Here is a 19972-nt window from a genome sequence, read left to right on the forward strand (position 1 = left end):
GTCCGTGAGTTCGAGCCCCACGTAGGCTCTGGGCTGATGGCTCAGAGCCTGGAGCCTGCTTCCGATTCTGTGTCTCCCTCTCTCTCTGCCCCTCGCCCGTTCATGCTCTGTCTCTCTCTGTCCAAAAATAAATAAACGTTGAAAAAAAAATAAAAAATAAAATAAAATAAATTAAAAAATAAAAAATTTTTTAAATTTATTTTTTAAATTGGAGTATAATTAGCCTACAGTATTGTATTAGTTTCAGGTGTACAGAATAGTGATTCAACAATTCTATACATTACTCAGCACTCATCTTGCTAAGTGCCCTCTTAATGCCCTTCCCCTATTTCACCCATCCCCCCACTCACCTCCCTTCTGGCAACTATCAGTTTGTTCTCTATATTTAAGAGTTTGGGGGTTTTTTGCTTGTCTCTTTTTTTCTTTGTTTTGTTTCTTAAATTCCACATATGAGTGAAATCTCTGTCTTTCTCTGAACTGACTTATTTCACTTAGCATTATTCCCTCTAGCTCCACACATGTTGTTACAAATAGCAAGATTTTGTTCTCTTTTATGCCTGTTTTTTTTTTTTTCATGTTTTATTTGTTTTTGAGAGAGAGAGAGAGTGCGAGTACTATAGGGGAAGAGAGAGAGGGAGACAGAGGATGTGAAGCAGGCTCTGCGCTGACGGCAGTGAGCCTGATGCAGGGCTGGAACTCACGAACCTCGAGATCGTGACCTGAGCCGAAGTCCATGCTCAACTGACCGAGCCACCCCGGCGCCCCTGTAGCTGTTCTTGATAGTGAAATTGGAGTTTGGTTAAGTACCATGACTTGACAGAGGGGGGACAATTCTGGTCTCGAGCTCTTGACCTTACAAAGTAACTGCCCAATGCAAATATAATGTAAGCTACATATGTAACTTAACATTTTCTGAGTAGTCATATGAAAAAAGTAAAAAGGAACAAGAGATTTTAATGGTAATAATGTCATTCAACTCAAATATCTAAATATTTTTCATTTCAGCATTTCAGCATGTAATCAATATGAAAATTATTAAGGAGATATTTTATATTTTTTGTACTAAGTCTTTGAAATCTGGTGTGTATTTATGCTCATAGTGCCTCTGAATTTGGGTGAGCACATTTCATATGGTCAAGGGCTACATATGGACAAGAAGTTACCGCATGAGACAGAGCAGTTATAAAGAAAGCATGGCAAAATTTTGGAGAGCGTCCAGCCTGACTTGTATTTGCAGAAAAGTTAAGTACATATTCTGAGGTTGTACAACCAGTTAGTAAAAGAGGCAGGATTAGAATCCAATTATTCTTACCCTACCGTATGCTCTTATTTTCAAAGCTGATTAGCAACAAAGCCAGACTAGAACTCGCACCTCCTCCTTCCTGCTTACATCTGCTCTGGGCCTCTCTTTTCTACCAGGCATAGCCTAGAGGCAAGAGGCCTTTCTACCTGTCTTTTCTCCTAAATAAACTAACAGCTTCACTGAAAACAATTTGGCTGCAAACCAAGGCCAGAGGGGGGTCGAATTTTTCCATATCCTTCCACCAGATAATACTGTTTTTTTATGACTTGTCACCCTTGTCCCCAGAAACTGTTAGTTTCACCAAGCTACTTAAAAACGGATTCCTTTACGCAACAGTTCTCAATGGAGGTGTCCATCAGAATCACCTATGGAGCTTCAAAAGAATTCAAATCACTAGTCCCCTACTCCAAATCCTGAATTCTAGGTGTGTGGACGGATTCGAGTAGACAGCTATTTTTTAATGGTTCCCAGATGATTCTGATGCACACCCCCAACTCGCAATGACCTCGCCAACTGCCAGATCACCGCTGACATTGCTAGACCCCCAGGTGGCTGTACACAGTTCTGGTCGTAAGAAAGAGCCTGGTCTCAAGGAAAGAAATATGAGAAATAGGTACCCCAGCACCTCCCAGGGCGGGGCTGCCCGGCTTACTTTTCCTCCACACTCTCTGCACCCAAGGACACCTTCAGCCTCATTTCCTGATCCTACAGCCTCACCTGTGGTACAGCCCGGGGCTGGTGGGGCAGGCAGGAATGCAGCAGACAGGACTCGCTCTGGTGGCCTTGGCTGCCTGTGTGGCTTTTCCCTCCTCAGAAGGTGAGTGGGGGTGTTGGCTATGCAAGCCTCCCGTGGAAAGAGGGGGTGCTGCCTCCCCAAGATGGAGCAGGAAGGAGTGAAGTCCTGGCGGCAATTTGGGGCAGGAAGTTCGATCTCTTCAGGTAGGAATTTCCAGTTATCTACGAGAGACTGGCATAGATTTACATTGCTGATCTTCAAGAAGGATGGAACCTCATTTGAACAGATATTAGTAATTTGTCTCATGGAGGATGAGATCTTTCCACACAACAACTTTGAGCTGTGTTTCCTTTGCTGATGACAGTCTCTTAGAAAATCCCCAGGTAGAGGTTGGAGGAAAATCCCTATTATTCATCCGTCTCCTCCTTCCCCCAACCTGCTACACTGGAGACAAATGTGCATGTTCCTGCAGGAAAGGCAGACGTCACCTTCTGGGTTAGGGGTTTGGGAAGCAACAAAGTCAGCCCTGTGGATACTGAAAAGCAAAACTGCAATCTGACCTTTAAGAAGGGATGCAGGATAAAGGAGACTGAACCATACAAATTATATCAAAGAGAACTCAAATTGTGAATTGCTAGCATATATATGGAAATAGTAACTGCATTTGAACCGGAGGCAATCTTTTCTACAGTACTTAGGAAAACCTAAACAGAAGTACTAAATACTTGACTGATTTGACTCTTTCCCACTGTCGTCTTTTCTGAAACTTGACCTTGAATAGATTCTCTAAATCCAGAAGAGAGGTGAAATATAAGTCGTGTCTGATCTGCTTTTGAAAGCATTTGCCAACTCTTAAAAACTGACAGATTTCGTATATACATTCTCACATATACACCCCACTTGTATTTTAAATCTTCTCTTGAAAAATCACATCTGGCAACAACGGTCCCATTTCCTCTGGCAGGAATTGGCTAGAGCGCAGTAGCCCCTGTCCTTCTCTGAAGCTGGCTATCGTCCTATTAACTGCCTGGTTCCTGTAGGCATTTGTTTAGGGGACCCGATACAGTGCACCAATGTACTGGGCTTGTATTACCGAGCATGGAAAGATCTAGATAATCTCTTCTTCATTTCTATCTGGATAATCTCTTCTTCATTTCTATCAATCTATCTGTCTTATCAAGACAAAGACACAAGTGTATCATTTTCTATGTTTCTGTAAAAATTTTTCAGAAGAACTCACCATTGAAATTTTAGGATTCACTTTCACTGTTTCTCAAAGGCTTACCTGCTCAGGCTTTATTTCTAGTTTTGGCAATGCACTTTTTTTTTTTTTCACATAAAGCTTTGAAATAAAAGTGTATGTATCTCCCTTCAGCTTCCTGACGTGTTTCCAGCTGCCCCTCAGCAATCACAGCAGCTGTCCTGTGGGAGAGGAGGGAGAGACAGGCAGGCAGAGGGGCAGGGGTGATGAGGGATGCCCCTGCCAGACCCAAGGCCAGACTTCCCATGGGACCGAGTCCTGGCAGAGAAGGTGGGACAGCAAAACACAGAGGTGTTTGAAAAAGGTCCAGTTGGTGATGAAAGAAAGAAAAAAAGAGAACTGAGGAGGCCCTGCAGTGGCCTTTTGGGTGATTCCCAGGGCTTTTCCTAAGGCAGTTCGGGCCACAGGAAAATCACACGATCTGGGAAGCGCCCAACCCTCTGCCGTCTAAAAATAAGTGATGTTGGGTTAAAATACGAGAGGGTAGGCCTGAGAGCAGTTGTGGAACCTAGAGGGGTAACCCACTGCTTTCCATAAAAGCCTTCCATGGAGTATCTGTGTGTCCCACATGCCCTGTGGGAGGCTCTAAGGGACTCAGACCTGGGGGAGGAGCAGGAGAGGAGGGAGGCAGGGAGGTGGGGAATACTGGGAAGTGCAGGGAAGGAGGTTTAAGTGGCTTTGACAATTGTCACAGGCTCCGGGAGGGGATCGGGAAGTGGTCTGTGCCAGTTGGTAACTTTGAGAAATACATTTTGTTCTTCCAGGCACCGATGGTTCCACTGCCTTAATGGTGCCTTAAATGGCCATTTTAATGTTATGGCTCAGTAATTGGCATTCTCAAAGCATTTTGCATGAATCAGGAAGCAGTTGACTTACCTGTAATTAAAAGCCTTGGATTCTACCCAAAGGTAGGAGGGTATATACACCTGCTGACGTGGCTGCTGGCTCCCAGAACTCAAAACCGAGTCCATAAAAATGTCTATCATCCACTCCGGTGGCCCTAAGCCAGATTATTTAAAGCCACAATCTAGGGCTTTGTGGGCTGGCTGTTGTTACTATAGATATTTTCAGACTAAGGCTCCATTTGTCTCTGGCAGATGCAGGGTGAGGCATTTTGCCTCACAGTCCCAAACCGGCTTGGTTCTGACAACCCGTTTTCTCACAGCAGGATGGTTCCTCGTCACACAGGCACTTGCTGGGGACTTGTCGTCTGCATCCTAAAAAGACATTTTGTTTTCTGTTTGTTTTAATTATAGGGCACTGCTAGGGAGGATTACCAAGAATGTACATTTGTGCTTGAGGGGCGCCTGGGTAGCTCAGTGAGTTAAGCGTCCTACTTCAGCCCAGGTCATGATCTCACGGCTCGTGGGTTTGAGCCCCACGTCGGGCTCCGTGCTGACGGCTCAGAGCCTGGAGCTGCTTTGGATTCTGTGTCTTCCTCTCTCTCTGTGCCTTCCCGCTCTCTCTTTCTCTCAAAAATAAATAAGCATTAAAAAAACAAAGAATATGCATTTGGTCTTGAAAGTTGTTCTGCACAGTCAGGACCCTCCACTTCCCCAGGAGTGGTCCCTGAGGGGCCTGACATGAGGGCCACCAACCTGTTCCTTCGATTTCTCTCCAGGTATGCCCTTCTGTTAAAACAACACACCCTGCTTTCCTTAAATTCAATACCATTGTTAGAATAAGAGTCTCGATTTTGGTTAAGGAACCCAGTCATAGTATTTATACTGTAGTTCAGGGTTTTTTTTAAATGTCCTTTTTCTATGTCTGGAGAAACAGAATAATATAAGAGCAGCCTTCTCAAATCTGAGTCATACATGGGCCCCTTTACAGGAAAACATTCTTTTTACTCTCAGTGGTAACCTTTAATTATTTTACTATGTTACTTGGTATATAAACATGAAACCAGTTATAAACCCCCTGTGTGTATATCTTTTCTGCAATTTTAAAACCAAAATAAAATTTAAATTTAAATAAAAACACAACTGCAAAGCCAAGAAGAGTTCAATCGAACAATATTAATTTAAAGTAATGGTTAATATTTGGCCAAAACTACCATCACCGTTCCAAACACGAATATAGCACTGATCCTTAAGATGCAGATTTTGAGTTTTATGTGCATTTGCTAGCATGTTCAGAACGAGAAGTGTTTTCTCCCCACCACTTTTTTGTTTGAACCAGGGTGATATAACTGAGCCCTCCCTTAGCATGAATGCATTAGAAAATTCCACTCTGTTCCTTTCTGACTGGCCTAGGACAATTAAGGTAGGATCTGACCTGATAATAGCACTAGGCATAAACATAAGCAAAATTCAAATGTCCTGAAAGTGCTCTTTTAAGATAGTCTTCCAGAAGATCCAGAACATGTCTATTTAAATATTATGATCGAGACGACATATTAAAATTTAGGAATTGTCTGGAGAGCTCATAAACCCTGAGAACACGCTCATGAGCCCCCCTGCTATGAAACCTTGTTTGAGAAATGCTGGCAAGCCTGGGAAGAGTCTCTTTGGATTCCAAAAGGTCAAGTCAGAATTCTAACTACATGAACTTGAGAAATTGTCTAACGTTCTGAACCCCAGTTTTCTTAACAGTAAAACAGGAATAACAATGCCTCTCTTACCTAGTTATTCTCAGGATTATATGAGATAACAAGGAAAGTGTTGGGCATAGAATAGAAGAGGTGCTCAATAATTGTTAGTTTCCTTTCCTTTCCTTTGGCCAGGTTCTATCACTAACTTTTTTTTTTAAGTTTATACATTTATTTTGAGAGAGAGAGAGACAGAGCACAAGTGGTGAAGGGGCAGAGAGAGAGAATCCCAAGCAAGCTTCGCACCATCAGCGCAGAGCCCAATGAGGGGGCTTGAACCCACGAACTGTGAGATCATGACCTGAGCCAAAACCAAGAGTCAGATGCTTAACCGACGCAGCCACCCAGGCATCGCTATCACTAACTTTTTAAATTAAAATTATGAGGGGCACCTGGTTGGCTTAGTCAGTTAAGCATCCAACTTCAGCTCAGGTCATGATCTTGCATTTTGTGGGTTCCAGCCCCATGTTGGGCTCTGTGCTGATAGCTCAGAGCCTGGAGCCTGCTTCGGATTCTGTGTCTCACAGCCCCTCTCCACCCCTCCCCACCCCCGCCTGCTTGCACTCTCTCTGTCTCTCTCTCTCTCAAAAATAAACATTAAAAAGTTTCTAAAATTAATTAATCAATTAAAATTATGGAAAGTCACAAAAATCAAATAATTGAATTCCTAAAATTATAAAAATTATAAAATAACAAATACTCGGGGTACCTGGGTGGCTTAGTCAGTTAAGCCTCTGACTTTGGCTCAGGTCATGATCTCACAGTGAGTTTGAGCCCCGCATTGCACTCTGTACTGAGTGTGGAGCCTGGAGACCGCTTCCTGTTCTGTGTCTCCCTCTCTCTGCCCCTCCCCTGCTCATGCTCTGTCTCTGTCTCTGTTTCTCTCTCAAAAATAAATAAACACTAAATTTTTAAAAAAATGTAACAGTGTAAATTTTTAAAATATAGAATAAAATATATTAAGTTCCCTTTTCTCTATTCCTTTCATCCCTCTTCCCCATCCAGAGGTAATAAATAACCCCTCTGGGTTCTGTGTATCCTTCCAGAACTTTCTCTATGCATTTACAAATATGAACTCACACACATTAACACAGATTTTTAAAAACATAAAAAGGACAACAATCTACACATTACCTAATTTTTCTTTCACTTAATCATAGATAACAGTATAGCTGTTTCACACACATAGGCATTTGTTAAAAGTTTGGATCATTCATCTTAGAGACAACATACAAACTTCCAGGAATAATTTAGAACATTGAAGTCTCATTTATTCATTCATTATCAGTCAGAGTCCAATTAAGAGACAAAAACAAGACATGAATTTGAACAGGGAAAGTTTAATATAACAAATTATTAGCTATAACAAGAGATAGGCTAGAAGGAGGCACACAGAACCCTGAAGAATACAGGGCTTTTGAGGGAAGAGATCTCATTACCCCTTCCCTGCCCAGCTGAGATTCAGACCTTGTTAGAGAGGGCACAGCCATTGCTCACCGAGTGGCAGGAAAATCACTGGTCTGCCTTCCAGTTTGCAGGAGCAAGTTCTTCACAGGGAGGTGTCTCACTGGAGACACTCTGCCCCAAACTGCCCCGAGTTGGGGGTGCTGTTGGCTGTCATGTGCTCCCAGAGCCTGGTGCTGCAGAAATGATAGGGGCGTACCCTGGAACCTGGAAGGAAACCCCTCTTGCTGCAATGCCTTTCCAGTGTCCTCCACTGACAAAGGTTTAACATCGTGCCTGCCCGTGAAGGAAAAATATTTAAAGGGCCCATCTTAATTCCCTAGAACTGGCCATTAAGGGTGAATTTGAAGCTGAGGGGCAGTAAATGGACAGTGGGCGCATTCCACAAACTTAATATTGACACCTGGATGCCTACTGTGGGGCAGGTGATGTGATTTTGTTTCTAACTATTGAGTGTTTACTATTTGTCAGCCTGTTTTTTTTTTTTTTTAATAAATGGTTATTCATTTTTGAGAGAGAGAGAGAGAGTGCAATTGGGGGAGGAGCAGAGAGAGAGAAAGAGAGAGGGAGAAAGACAGAATCCCAAGCAGACTCCGTGCTGCCAGCACAGAGCCTGACAAGGGGCTTGAACTCACGAACCATGAGACCATGACCTGAACTGAAGTCGGACACTCAACCAACTGAACCACCAGGTGCCCCTGTCAGCTTGTTCTAAGCACTTAATGCATAAACTCAAGCAGTCGTCACAACACCCCCGTGAAGAAGGTGCTATTGCCATCCTCATATTACAGATAAAGAAACTGAAACAGAGAGAATGAAGTAACTCATCCAACATAAGCTTGTAAGTGATAAAGCCAGGAGTCGAGCCTGGTTGTTTGTCTCTGTATGCTTAACCACTGTGCAGTAATGCCTTTCGGCATGTCCCTATGGCACAAAATTATCCTGATCCCCTTCAGGAATATTCCCTGACCGGTACAAGTGTCCATGCTGTGAGAAGCATTAGTGACCAAATGTCTTCATATGAAGGTAAAGAAAAAGCCTCATTCACTCTTTACATTATCCCAGGGTTCCAAAAATATCTGGGAGGATTTTATTTGGGAGGATATTATTTGGGCATAGCAATCTCATGCCTCATTGCTTGGTGAGTCCTTCCCACCTCCTCGATGTTAGCAGTGGACACCTCCATTTGTGGTTATATCCACAATGTGATGTGGCTCCATTAAGGCGTGAAGTCCACTAGAATAGGGAAACGTATCCTTAACCAAACACATACATGTTTATTTACATATTGCTCTTCTTAAATTGTACTCACAAACTTGAGACAAACTGACAGCAGGCAAATGAATCTTACTGTTTTTATCTTTATCCTAGGAATCCTTTCCCCAACAGTGGCATAACATTTGCTTTGTTTCCACTTTACTGTGTTCTATAAAGTGTTCTTTATACCGGTGTTTTGCAAACTGCTTTCTTTCTTTTTTTAATGTTTATTTTTGAGAGAGAGACAGAGACAGAATGTGAGTAGGGGAGGGGCAGAGAGAGCGGGAGACACAGAATCTGAAGCAGGCTCCAGGTTCTGAGCTGTCGGCACAGAACCCAACACGGGGCTCGAACTCACAAACCATGAGATCACGACCTGAGCCGAAGTCCGACTCTTAACTGACTGACCCACACAGGCGCCCCGCAAACTGCATTTCTAATAAGCCGCCGAGTGATGCCATTCCTGCAGCTCTGGGAACCACATTTTGAGTGGCAAGAGACTATACGATACATCCAAGTAAGAGAGGAGGCTGGTTCATCTCTCTGTAATAACAGAATCATTTCCTTAAAAACCAGAATCTAACTTTCACATCACAGATTTGATGTGAAGTGTTTTAGTGTTCATCTGAACAGATCTTGGGCAGGAAATCTTTAAAGCCTTGGTCCAAAATTGGATCATAGGCAGAACCAAATCAGGGACAGACAATAGTGGCAAATCACCCACCCAACTCTCTGACACTTAATACTGGAAACGTTACAACAACAAAACCCCAAACCAACAGAATCGAGAGCGATAACACTTTAATAGTAAGACAAATAGTAAGACTTTTAATGAGACACTGACATCTTTAAATTATTAAATGGGGCAAGTGATTTATCATCATGAATTGACCCCTAATTACTTGAGGGTGTAGGGATGAAGTTTCTAAAAGCATTGTGTAATTTAAGGACATTTGGGACATAAGACCTTGACCAAACACTGATAATCTTATTTCCTAAAAAAAAAAAAAAAAAAAAAAAAAAAAAAGGAAAATAATTTTAATAGCATTATAAGCCTTAAAACAAGATAAAATGAAATAGAAGACATGAGAGCTTAGTTCAGCTCAAGAGACATTTATTGAGCATGAATACCAGGCACTGTTCTGTGTGGTGTGGGCACACAGATACACTGAGGGAGCTCACAGTCAAAAGACATAGTCCATGGGGCGCCTGAGTGGCTCAGTCGGTTAAGCAGCCGACTTGGGCTCAGGTCATGATCTCGCGGTCCGTGAGTTCGAGCCCCGCGTCGGGCTCTGTGCTGACAGCTCAGAGCCTGGAGCCCATTTCAGATTCTGTGTCTCCCTCTCTCTGACCCTCCCCTGTTCATGCTCTGTCTCTCTCTGTCTCAAAAATAAATAAACATTAAAAAAAATTAAAAAAAAAAAACATAGTCCTATCAACCCTTCATTTTATACACGGTAATGACAGGAAAGCACAGGATGTTGTGGCACCACGGACTCACATAAGGAAACAGCAAGACTGGGGGAAAGGAGACTTGATGAGGTCTTGAATTCGGGCAGTGGTAACAGGGATGAGAAGGTGGGGGACAAATCTGAGAAAAGTCACAGAGAGTAAAATATACAGAAGTTTGTGACTGGCTGTGGAGTGCCGAAGGAGGATGGCGTGACACGTGGGTTTCTGGCTTGGGTAGCAGTAAATGACCTTTCAGTGAGACAAGGAAAGGAAGGATGTTTCAGTGGTAGGAAATAATGTCTTCAGTCCGGGATTTATGGAGTTACCTAGAGCCTGTGGACTATTCGGATGTATGTTCAACAGCAGTGGACAGACACCTGGGTGTCTCAGTTGGTTGAGCATCCGACTTGATTTTGGCTCAGGTCATGATCCCAGGGTGGCGGGAGTAAGCCCTGCGTTGGGCTCTGTGCCGAGCATGGAGCCTGCTTAAGATTCTTTCTCTCTCCTTCTGCTCTTTTCCCCCACTCATGCTCTCTCTCTCTCTCTCAAAAAAAAAAAAAAAAAAAGACAAAACACAGCAGTTGAACATACGTCAGGATTACTGGCATAAAGGGTAAAGCAGATAAAGATATTTAAAAGTTGCCGACATAGGTAGTAATTCAAAGCATGAGATGTGAATGGAAAGAAGAGTGGAAAGTCAAGGATGGAACTTTGAGGAATAACTGTTGAGGAGAGGAGGGGTTCAAGAGCAGAGAATGCAATTTCTCAGTATTAGGAGAATTAGGAGAGATGCGTATTTTGTTAATCTGGGATATGGAAAATTTCCAGGAAGGAATGGGTACCAATGTCACGTGCAGAAAGGAGGTCCTGTAAGATAACGTTAGAAAAACATCTGCTATTGGAGGTATCCTGAGGGCAGGTACCATGACTTACTAATTTTTGTATATTTAGTGCTTAGAACAATAAAAGACACAAGGTAGGTACTACACAAATGCTTATGGAATTTTATTGACCTATCACTTTCATTAGTAAAATGATGAGTTTATTCAAACCATTCAAACTCAAAAACGTTTGAGATAGTGTCGATATTTTCCCAAGGGAGTTTTTCCTTGACCTAACCCAAGCTAAATTTTCAGTAAAAAAACAAAAGAAAGAAAGAAAACTTATCAATCCAAGGAAGGAAGGCGGGGGGGGGGGGGGGGGGGAGGATGATAAAAAGAAAACAAAAAAATAAGGCGAATAAGTAAATTTAGCCAAAAGGTTAGTGTCACAATATTAATAGTAGAAAAGTAGAATTTAGGCAAAAACTTGCAGTAGGACTAAAGGAATTTTACAGAAGGATAAAAAGTATCAGTTCACCAAGAAGGTACATTTAGACCTGTCATGCAGGTGCAGGGTCAAATTTTGTTTGTTTTTTTTTTTAAATTGTAGGAAGGCTGACCATTGAACACCCTAGGAGTAAGGAGCCCTACTTCACCCTCCCCTAGAGGAAAATCCCCACATAACTTTTGACTCTTCCCAAACTTGACTAATAGCCTACCCTTGACCAGAAGCCTTACCAGTACCATAAACAGCTGATACATATTTTGTATGTGACATGTATTATATACTGTACTCTTAAAGTAAGCTAAAGAAAATGTTAAGAATACCCTAAGGAAAGTATATTTAAAGCACTGTATCAAAAAGAAATCTCTGTATAGGTGGACCCACACGGTTCAAGCCAAGGGTCAACTGTGTTTTAGTCATCATTTTTTTTTGGTATAAACTTTTGTTTTCAAAAATATTGCCTGAAAATATTATTTATCTCAATTACTGAGTTTTTTGGGCGTCCATGTAAATTTTGTCCGAGGCTACCGCTTCACTCCGATCCCGGTTGTGGTCCAGAAGGATACTTGGGTGCATCTGAAAAATATAACTCCAAGTGATATATTGCAAACGGGGACAGAATCGGAAGAAAAAAAATCTGACATAATCTCGACACCAGCGTGAGATTTTTAACATACCCACCTCGGAAACGGACAGATCAATCAAAAAACTAAAAATTTCCCGCAGCTCTACGAAGGGCAGCGGCCGGTAGCCCTAGCCGGAGCTGGGTGCTCCGGGCCTCAGTCCGCGCCGCCCAAGCGCGGCCTCAGGACGCTGGGGGCGGAGGCTGGAGTCGCCGGCTGGAGTCGCCAGCGGCCTGGGGAGGTCCCAGGCGACGCCGAGCAGGTGCCTGCAATTCCCTCGGCGGCCGCCATAAGAGGCTAGCGCTTTCGGGTGCCCGTGGCCCCTCCCCTGGGCGTGGTCCTTATTCTCCTCCGGCCGCTTCTCCGCGAACGTTCTCCTCGGCCCCGCGCGCACCACCCACGGGCTAACAGAAAAGCCGCCGGGCCTCGCCAGTGGCGCCAAGTCCGCTGCGCACGCGCAGAGGCAGGAGGAGCGGCGGGTTGTGGCTCCGGTCTGTCACAACAGGCACCACCCGCTTCTTGCTGCAGCCGCTCTCCCTCCTCCTTCTCGTCCTTGGGCTCGGGATCCGGTTCCAGCACCAAGGCTCTGGCTCTCGGCCTCTCCTGCTTCATGGCCGCCACGACCTCAGACACGTGAGCGAGACGACCGTAAAGCGCCGCGACGTCGTGCTTTTGTTTTTTTTCCCCATCTTTGGCTTTTGTTTGCTTTAGTTTCCTACGATGTTTCTTTTCCAAGTTCTTCGTTGAACGTTTTTTTTTTTTCGTGCGTGTGCAAATAAATGCACTTAGGCTAAATTTATAACCCACCCGTTATAATAATGAATAGCACTTACACTTTTCAAAATATTTTGTGATTTTTTTTCTTTGACCTATGAATCGAATACGTTTTTTTAGTTTCAAAACACATGATATTTGTAAGCTTATAACTATTTGGTATATTATTTAGGTTCAAGCTTTTAAACGGTTACTTCGCATAGGAACCTCCTCTTCAAACGCTATTAAGAATGAAAAAGGAGCCCTGACTGGAGATAATACTATGCAACTTTGTGATGCAGAGGAGAAAAAAACCCTTTCATTCTACCCTTAATAGGTTCTTGACTGGGGTCCCTGTAACAAAAGGCATTAAAAGGGGGAAAGCATACACATCTTTGTAAGACATGGGAGCCTTCATAAGGAAATGAAAACCTAAAGAAGCAGTTTGAGTCAACACATAATTAAGTGGGGCAGAGTGGTAAATTGTGGAAAAGTGATAAGACGAAGGTATTTGGGCCAGGGCGGTTAGTGACCACAAAGAGAAGAGTTAGTTTAACAGGATTTGCACAGATTTCTCTTGGCCTCAACTTCCCCGCTCACAGGGAGGGGTGAAGTGCCGCCCCCTAGTGATAAAAATGTCTCTCTTCCTCCTGGTACAGGGAGGGCACCTTTTACTTGGGAGTTTTATCTCCTGCTTGTAGGAAAGTTAGAATGCCCTTTTTGCATTGCTAATTTTAAGTGGTTTTAACTTAATATGATAGAGTGGCACTTTTGGGGGTGGAGTTTTCCGAATGCCTTTAGTGAAATTAAATTAGAAATTGTCGATGAAATGGACAGTTTCTTAGAAGACTAAGATATCAAGATTGGAGAAGATACAGGAAACCCCAAAAAAGCAAATAACTGTTAAATCAGAGTTGAACATGTTGCCCTCAAACAGACATCAGGCCTAGATGGTTTCAGAGGTTTTACCAAACATTGGAGGCACAGACAATCCACAAACTCTTCAAATAATAGAATAATAGAGACAGCTACCCAATGCATTGTTGAGATTAATACAACCTTAATACCCAACACATTCAAGGTTGATATCAGGGGATAAAAGTATGAGCTAATCTTGTCTATGAAAATAAATGCAAAATTTTAAATAAGTAGAAGATCAAACTCAGAATCATATAAAAATTAATACATAATGACCAAGTATGGTTTATCCTAGGAAGGCAAGGAAGAAAATAGATTAATCCATTATATTAATTAAAAAATTTGTTTATTGAGGGGCGCCTGGGTGGCTCAGTCGGTTAAGTGTCTGACTTGCGATTCATGAGTTTGAGCCCTGTGTCCGGTTCTGTGCTGACAGCTCGAAGCCTGGATCCTGCTTGAGATTCTGTGTCTCCCTCTCTCTCTGTCCCTCCTCCACTCACCCTCTGTCTCTCTCTCAAAAATAAATAAACATTACAAAAAAAATTTTTTTTAATTTGTGTATTGAGTTTACAATGGGTTAAGCAGTGTCTAGGCATTTAACAAAGTAATGGATTAAAGGAGAAAAGCCTTTTATTTCTATACAGGAATTGAGAAAGAAGAGATAAAAACACCTCTTTACCTAGAAAACCAAAGACTATCCACTCCAAACTCTTACAACTAAAAAAGTTCAGCAAAGTTGCTGGATACAAGAGCAACATAAAACAATCAACAGCATTCCCACACATCAAAAATAACTAATTAGAAAACACAGTTCTTCAAAAGACCATTCACAGTAGCACAAAACCTATAAAGTACCTAGGAATAGATGTAGGATAAGATATACAACAATATTTTATTATTTTCTTCATAAAGGTCTTGAAGGACATTGAAGAAAACCTGAATAACTAGAGAGATAATTCCATATTTATGGATGGGAAAACAATATTTTTCAGATGTTAGGTCTCCCAAGATTTAGTTCTAAATTCAGCAGAATTCCAACCAAAATTTCAAAGATTTTTGCAGAACTTAACAAGCAGATTCTGAAGTTTATAAGAAGGGTAAAGGGCCAAGAACAGTCAAGACAATTTTGAAGAAGAACAAGTTGGGTGGGGAGACTTAACTGCGTTAGATATTAGGATTGATTAAAAAGTTACCTTAATTGAGACAGTGTGGAACTGATGCAAAGACAGATAAATAGAGCAATGAAACAAGACAAAGCTCAGAAAGAGACCTATGTGTATATGGGAACACGAAGATTTAAGGGGTGTATATGTATCAGTGAGACTGGGTGGTTCCGCTGTGTAAAGGAAGCAATCTTGCCAACAAAAGATCCCTCTGTACCAATATAGACAAAAGAACACAATATATTATTGAGCGAGCATTAACAGATTTACAAGCCTGAAAGTGACTATGAAGTCAGAACAGAATCATGCACATTTCATACAGGAAACAAGAAGGCTTCATGCTCAGTGTAGAGCCTGATGACCCATGACCCTGGGATCTTGACCTGAGCTGAAATCGAGTCAGACCACTCAACCAACTGAGCCACCCAAGCTCCCCAGGTTGGTAAAATTTTTAATGACTTTATGAAGTGTTGTTGAGAATGTGCACAAATGGAACTTTCATCCACTGCAGGTGGGAGTGTAAGTTGGTATGATCACTTTGAGAGAAATTGGTCATTATCAAATACAGTAGAAGGTGCATATTTCTTCTCTGTAGTCTTCCAATTTTAGTATATGTGCTGCCAAAGCGAGTATATCCTACAACCTAGTGATTCCATGTGTAGGTCTATTCTCCTCAGAGCAGTGGTTCTCCAAGTGCGTTCCAGAATTAGCGGACTCAGCATCACCTGGGAAGTTGTTAGACATGCACATTTTTAGGCCTCATCCCAGATGTACTGAATCAGAAACCTCAGGTGGGGGAGGGATTGACAGCAGTCTGGTCTAAAAAACCTTCCAGATGATTCTGGTGCACGTTTGATTTTGAGAACCACTGCCTTAGAGGAATTCTCATACAAGCCCCAGGGAGACATAGAAGACCAAGCAAAGCTTAACTTAGTGGTTTTAAAAAGTGTCAGGCTATCTGGATTCCAATTCCAGCCCCACCATTTTTTGGCCCTTTAATCTGGAGAAAGTGATGTAGCTTTTCTGTTAGTAACCCATCTATGAGATGGAGGTAAATCTAGTACCTTCTGCATATAGTTGCTGTGCATGAATTAATTCACATATGGCAGTGGCTGACACAGAGTAAGCACTCAACAAATGTAGCCTCTTATTATCATTAGGATATTTATTGCAGCCTTGCTTGTTATCAGTAAAGTATTGGAAAAATATTTCTTAAAAATAAGGCTGAAAGCAAACATGGAAAAGGATTAAAATTGGTAAAATCTTGAATGGGGTGTATAGGTGTTGTATCATTCTTTGTACTTTTCTGTGTTGAATATTTTGATTTTGTTTTTTATTTATTTTTGAGAGAGAGAAGGGTAGGGGCAGAGAAAAAAGGGAGACAGAGAATCCAAAGCAAGCTCCAGTGCAGAGCCCAACACAGGGCTTAAACTCACTAATCCCTTGTGGGGTTCAAACTCATGAACCATGAGACTGTCACCTGAGCTGAAGTCAGGCGCTTAACCGACTGAGCCACCCAGGCACCTCTCTCTATGTTGAGTATTTTGGAAGCAAAGGAGGAGAGCAGAGGGTGTCATCAGTTCTCTCTCCACACTTAGATTTCCACAGAAGATTGTTAAAGTAAATCATGATGTCTTCATTAAAAATATTTCCATAGGGGCGCCTGAGTGGCTCAGTCAGTTAAGCCTCTGACTGGCTGAGGTCATGATCTCATGATTTGTGAATTCTAGCCCCACATTGGCCTCTGCTCTGACAGCGAATAGCCTGCTTTGGATCCTCTGTGTCCCTTTCTCTGCTCCTCCCCAGCTTGCTCTCTCTCTTTCTTTCTCAAAAATAACTGAACATTAAAAAAAAAGTGTCCTCGAGATTACTGAACTTGTGTTTTTGGCATATTCCTCTTACAATTTGCACTCACAATGTATAATTTCACCAAATTTGAATATATTCTATCTTTCCCCACATTTGTGCCTTTATACTCATTGTCTCCTCCACATCTACTGCTCTATTCAAACTCTCCATCTTTCAAGTCCCCAGCTCAAATGCTACCTCCTTGATAAAGATGTACGTGGATCTCTGTTATAATTTTCTTTTCTGCCTGTGAATGCAGGACACTCATTCTATTTCTCACGTAGCCCTTGCCACATTCTGCCTTATGTTAGAAGTGTTTCCCCCCTACTTTGTCTCACACTTCTTATACAGTAGCAAATTGTCTTTTAATGGGGCAAAGATTAGTATAGTCTACAAAAAATTGGAGAGTGATTCAAGTATTGAGTTCAATTTACTGAATACACACATCAGATGCTACCCATGGAAATTATATGGTCCGGGCTCCACTGGCTGGTGAATAGCCATTATGATGTTCCGAGTCCCCACCTTGTTGCTTAATCAGTCATCCCACGTGTTTTTCCCAGGATTCTCCAGTCCAAATATTCTTGATAATTCTCAAATTGTGGGTTGTAGAAAAAGGGCTTTTCCCTCTAGGAATCTGGGAGAGGTGGTCTGATAGGGTAGGGATGCTGGCCTCTCACGTGATCAGTGCCCCTACCTGCAGTATTATGGTGCCTCTTCTGGGCAGCTGCTGTTGACCCACTGCCTACTCACTGGTGGTTGCCTCCTTCCCCCAGAGGGCTGACCTTAGACCGGCAGGGAAATGCATCTACTGTTCTCATAAATCACCTTTTCAAAGAGATTCCCAGGTGGAGCTATTGGGATGACACACTCTGGAGTGTCCTTTCCAAAGCAAAAGGGCATGTCTGGGGCAGTTAGGAAAGGGGGTGAGGGTGGAGCGGAAAAAGCCTCACAATAAACCTCAGATCTTTGCTCGTTCATACCTCTGGGCCCCGCAGCTTTATTAAGCCCCCTCTGCAAAGCCTTCTTTCTTATTTGCAAAAATTTTCCCATATTTCCCTCAAGGAGCCCCTACTCCATCAGACGGGTCTGTGTTTCAACTCCAGCTCTGAAACAAAAATAGATTCTTTCCCGTGGGATTCCATGCTTTGTGTAGTGGTGGCCCTAGGGTGGTCTTTTGGGGAAGGTGTAGTCTTCTAATCCCTGATCAGCTTGCTTCCCCAACCAAGTAACTGTATAAATTGAATTAAAACTCTGTAAATGCAGAAGAAACGCCACTTAATCCCTCTTTTCAACCTTATTGCCACCTCTAAATCTTTCCTATCTGGAAATTCTGGATCATCATTGCAATCAGAGGAAGTTGCTGACCATTCTTTGAAATGGAAATACTCTGACAGGACGCTGATCGAGAAAACCTGTAGGGGGCGCAGTTCTCCAAAAGAATCTTGGCATTGCCCTCGTCCAAACTACCCTGTTAACAGTCTACGCGGCCGAACTTTTTGAGCATTCTTCAGAGGATTCCATCTCTCCTGACTTTTTATATTTCCAGCTGCCTCAGGAGGGCACCAGTCACATCTGCCAACATGAAATAAATCTGGCCTGCCTCTTGCCTTTTGATAGTTAATCTGATTTAGGTTAAATGATCTCCAGGTGAGCCTGCCCTACCTTCATTTATGAGAAATGTAATCCAATTTACTGCTGAATTTACGTGCTTTTCTGGCTTGAAACTATTCCTTGAATTGATGTCAGCACTCCGATAACTCAAATTCCTAATCACACAGATCTGCCAGTATTTCTTAATTCCCACAAGGCTTCTGAAAGTCCATTTCATATATTATAGTCGCTTGGGTCACAACTAATAGCAGTGGTCTGAGTGTTAGCTCTCTGAAGCTAGTAACTCTTCATCTGTCTACTCCCAGGGTTTAGCTAGCGACTGAGTCTATAAGAATTTACAAGTATATGTATTTGGATATTACTCTATAAGAATTCACATAATGATTCTTATGTAGTAAGACGGTGAATGAATGGATGGATACACGAATAAACCCAAAACTTTGGGATTTTAAAATAGTTTGACTTGGAGAATAGGCACCATAGTGTAGCTGAAGAAACAATTCATTTTAGGAGATAAATACTTTAATAAATGAAAGGACAACCAATGTTCTGTGCTCCTATAGCGCTTAAAAATGGAAACAATTCACATACCATAATATTTACCATTTTAAAGCCTACAATTCAGTGGTTTTCTAGTATCGTCACAGAATTGTACAACCATCGCTACTATCCAATTCCAACATGTTCATGTCTCCCCCAAAAAAGACCATGTACCTGTTAACAGTCCCTCCCCACTCCCTCTAACCCCTAACTCCTGGCAACAACATCCCGTCTCTATGGATTTACCTATCCTGGACATTTCATATAAATGGAATCACACAATATGTGGCCTTTCGAATCTGGTTTCTTTCACTTGTAACCCCATTCCACTTTACACATCAATCTGCTAACGTTTGTTTTGCTATGTTATGATTATTTGCTGACCTCCCTGCCTCCCACTGGACTATTAAACATTGCAAGAGCAGAAAGTTTGCCTTGTTTATTTCAACATTTCTAATGTTCAGGACCTGGCACAGAATGGACACTCAATAAATGCTTGATCTTCCTATTCCAGTCAGTCTGGTTTATTGGTGTTTGGATGTGCCTCCATGCACACTCCTTATATGCGTAACAAAATGAAAAGCCCTTTACTGCATCTAGATGCAGAGCAAAGAGGCTCTCCTCCTTAAGGCTATGAGACTAGGGTCAAGGCATTTCCCTAAGGCTCTGGAGAGGATCTGAAGGCAGCACAGAGGTTCTTGTACCATAGTTGATGAGAGTCTTGCCAGAGTATCCTTGCCCTGGTCTAAGACACCAGCTTCTATGTGTTGGACTTAGACTCTGTGAGTTATACAAGCAATAAAAACATTCTTTTCTCTCCTACCCCAGTGCTCTGGACACACAGTTCCTTCTACTTGGACTGCTCCACTCCCTTTCTCAATCAGGTTAATTTTTACTCCACTTTTAGAATTGAGTCCAAACTGATGCCTACCTTGTCTTTCCTATTCAGAGTTAATTTCTCTAACTTTCTGTGTTTCTATAGGACTTGGTTCAGATTTCCATAGCCTTGGAGGTTTAAAAAAATACAAATATTGCATGCCAGTTAAAAAGTTGCCCCCCCCTCTGGAAGTGGTCTTCGCTTATAAATTCGGGCATATATAATTCCATAATTTTTCCTCTGTGTA

At 42.3% G+C, this 19972-nt stretch overlaps 1 protein-coding gene across 1 annotated transcript in view; it reads left to right on the forward strand.

Moving 5' to 3' along the window:
* The first annotated feature begins 1803 nt into the window (after positions 1-1803).
* The window catches only part of CCL28 (C-C motif chemokine ligand 28), a 28856-nt gene continuing 10687 nt past the window's right edge, over positions 1804-19972 (forward strand). Inside the window, exons 1-4 of the mRNA XM_047857577.1 lie at positions 1804-1873; positions 1983-2120; positions 12116-12253; positions 12307-12645. Of these exons, the coding sequence (XP_047713533.1) occupies positions 1804-1873; positions 1983-2120; positions 12116-12253; positions 12307-12645 (685 nt within the window). The remainder of the gene's footprint in view (positions 1874-1982; positions 2121-12115; positions 12254-12306; positions 12646-19972) is intronic.

Source organism: Prionailurus viverrinus, chromosome A1 (genome assembly GCF_022837055.1).
Source record: "Prionailurus viverrinus isolate Anna chromosome A1, UM_Priviv_1.0, whole genome shotgun sequence".
NCBI lineage: Eukaryota > Metazoa > Chordata > Mammalia > Carnivora > Felidae > Prionailurus > Prionailurus viverrinus.